This window comes from Apium graveolens, chromosome 6, assembly GCF_009905375.1.
Source record: "Apium graveolens cultivar Ventura chromosome 6, ASM990537v1, whole genome shotgun sequence".
Taxonomy (NCBI): domain Eukaryota; kingdom Viridiplantae; phylum Streptophyta; class Magnoliopsida; order Apiales; family Apiaceae; genus Apium; species Apium graveolens.
In genome coordinates, this window is record NC_133652.1 from 263492536 (window position 1) to 263495108 (window position 2573).

The 2573-nt window shown below is 33.7% G+C and overlaps 1 protein-coding gene across 1 annotated transcript; it reads left to right on the forward strand.

Moving 5' to 3' along the window:
* Positions 1–424: 424 nt before the first annotated feature.
* On the forward strand, positions 425–2293 carry LOC141668467 (uncharacterized). The gene is made up of 4 exons (XM_074475367.1): positions 425–733; positions 867–1163; positions 1239–1304; positions 1395–2293. Exons 1-4 carry the CDS (start codon positions 485–487, stop codon positions 1581–1583), a joined length of 801 nt encoding a protein of 266 aa, XP_074331468.1. The 5' UTR covers positions 425–484; the 3' UTR covers positions 1584–2293.
* Positions 2294–2573: the final 280 nt, after the last annotated feature.

The window sequence follows — 2573 nt, forward strand, 5'->3', positions numbered from 1 at the left end:
ATTGAGTATTTTCTTCGTTTTAGAATATATTATTCATTGAATGCACAAGACACACATTGAGTATTTTGTTCATTTTATATGCAAGGAATTTTAATTAGAATAATATTTTAGAAAAAAATGAAATAATTAAAAGATAAATAAAAGTATGAAATATAATCATTGACAAAATAATTTAAAAATATAAATAAAAAAATATTATTTTAAAATCACAACATAAACTAAAATATTACACGTGAATTATGAGATACGTTATTAATTTTAATTTATAAAATTAAAATTAAAATTAAAATAATATTTTAGTATAAATAAAATAAATAGAATTAGAATTAAAATACTTTATTAACAATTTACAAATTGCACCGATATAAAATTAGTTATTCCTAACCCTAGTACTGACGTAGGATAAAATCGATCGATTGATTGATATAGGATAGAGATCGAAAGAGGACAAATAATAGAGGCAGAATTAAAACGCGGTTTGACAATGAACAAGCGGCAGCGTGGCGGAGATGGTGATCCCTGTTCGGGTTATAAGAAGGTGAATAATTGGGATGGAGGAAATGAGGGCATTATTTTGAAGGCCAATGAAACTTTTCCACGCGGAGCTCTTGGTGCTAGGGCAATACGCTTGTATTACGATTCTTCATCACAAAACCCTAAACTCAGTCGCATCCACAAGGATGAGTTATTCAATTTAACTCATCTGGCTATGTGGACCTATAACTTGAAGGAGGTGAGTCTTTTTCCGATTACATAACACAGACAGTCGAACTATTGAACTTTCACAGGGGACAAAAACCACTGCAGTACTGCACCAACGCTGCATGATATATATCTAATTACTAATTTTACGTACTTACTTGCAGGATACAAATTTTGACAATGTCAATCTACTCAGGGCAAAATATGTAAAGATGCCGACTGATAGCTATTTTTATGTCACTTTTCAAGCCTTCTCTCCTCAAGGCTTTCCCTCAACTTTCCAAACTAAAATACTTTATTATTTCCCTCATCCATGTAAAAAAATCGAATTTATCTTTGTAAGGATCATACCCGATGATTTTGATTCTGATGACTTTTCTGATAACTCTAAAACGTATCGCCCTTCTGTTGGTCATCCAAAGGATAGAGACTACAGAAAACGCCTCGAAACACAAATCAATGTATGTTTTCCCTTTTAACTCTACTGTCTTTATGTTTCTGTCTGTTCTTTTTTATTTATTTTTTGTGTATTTTAGGATCCTCATTCCCAGCTGCCCGTTTATCTCTCCGAGTATGCTCTCATCCATTATATCCTTGTCGACGTAAGTCTCTGACTCTGTTTTAATTTATTCTTTTTAATTTAATTTGTTCTTACTATATCACCTTCTAATCAATTAACACTTGACACACAGTTACATGTAAGTACTGCAAGGCATGACATTCAATCGCTTAAAGTTGTCAAGCCAGTGGAATGTGTCACCAAGAAGACAACTTACCTTCTCACTTTTCAAGCCTCCTTGTGCGATGAGTTCTATCCCTGCACTTCATTTATCAGTTTAGCATGGTTTTGTTTTGTTTGTTTGTCCCCCACTTATAGTTGAGAGTCATTCTAAATACTTAGCAATGCTTTTCAAGGATTAATGAACATGCCTTTTTATCTTTAGCTATACTTAAAGCTCCGGTTTTGTATATGTGAAGTTTATTGAGGAGAGTAGGGAACTAGAATTCCATAATTCTACTATACTTATTCCTTGTATATATTTTTGGGTGGCGCACCCCGTACGTTTCCCGCAACCCCGCGCACCGCCAAACCTGAACGTATTTGGTGCGCAGTACGCCAGGGGGTGCCGCATCTCTGCTTTCCAGGCTACAACTGTCTGGAGCAGTTGTATCTGGTTAATTGCGGCGAAAGGTAGCTTGTTCATTAAACTGTAGTTATTTTTTGTGGGTGTTTGGGCATGTCAAGTTAGCTGTGTTGAACGTAGTTATCTTTGACAAACCTTTGGTTCTGACATCAAACAAAGGAAAAGTATAAGAGGCCGTTTGTGTGAGTAATGGAGCCTCTTGATTCGTTGATTGAAGTCATGCTTATGCAATGTATAGAAGCTTAATTTCAAATTATGGGATTATGGGAAGGGATACACATTCTCCAGTAGGCAGTTGATTACTTGGGCTTTAATTGCTTGGGTTTTCTGATACCCCTACTTTTTACTATTTTCAAATCTATTAAATACTCTATACCCACTTCTCTCTATATCTGTACCAATGCTCTGGTTTTCATTCTTATTATCTTTAGGTCTTCTTCAGATGCTCCGGATTTGAAACGATATTAATTTTTGCGTTTTTCTTAAAAAATCATATAAAACTTTAACTTTTGAAGTAGAACATTTGTTTAAAAAGAATTCATTCATTGTCCAGTGCTTTTTCTGTATATATTCTTACGATTCTATATCATGACAAGTAATATTAAAAGACATGGAGTGAAATCATCATAGATTATATAAATCTACTATAATTTATAATGATTAGGCTATATATATATGCAGAGAGCCAAGTAGTGTACATAAGTTGTAATTGCAGTTTTGGCATTT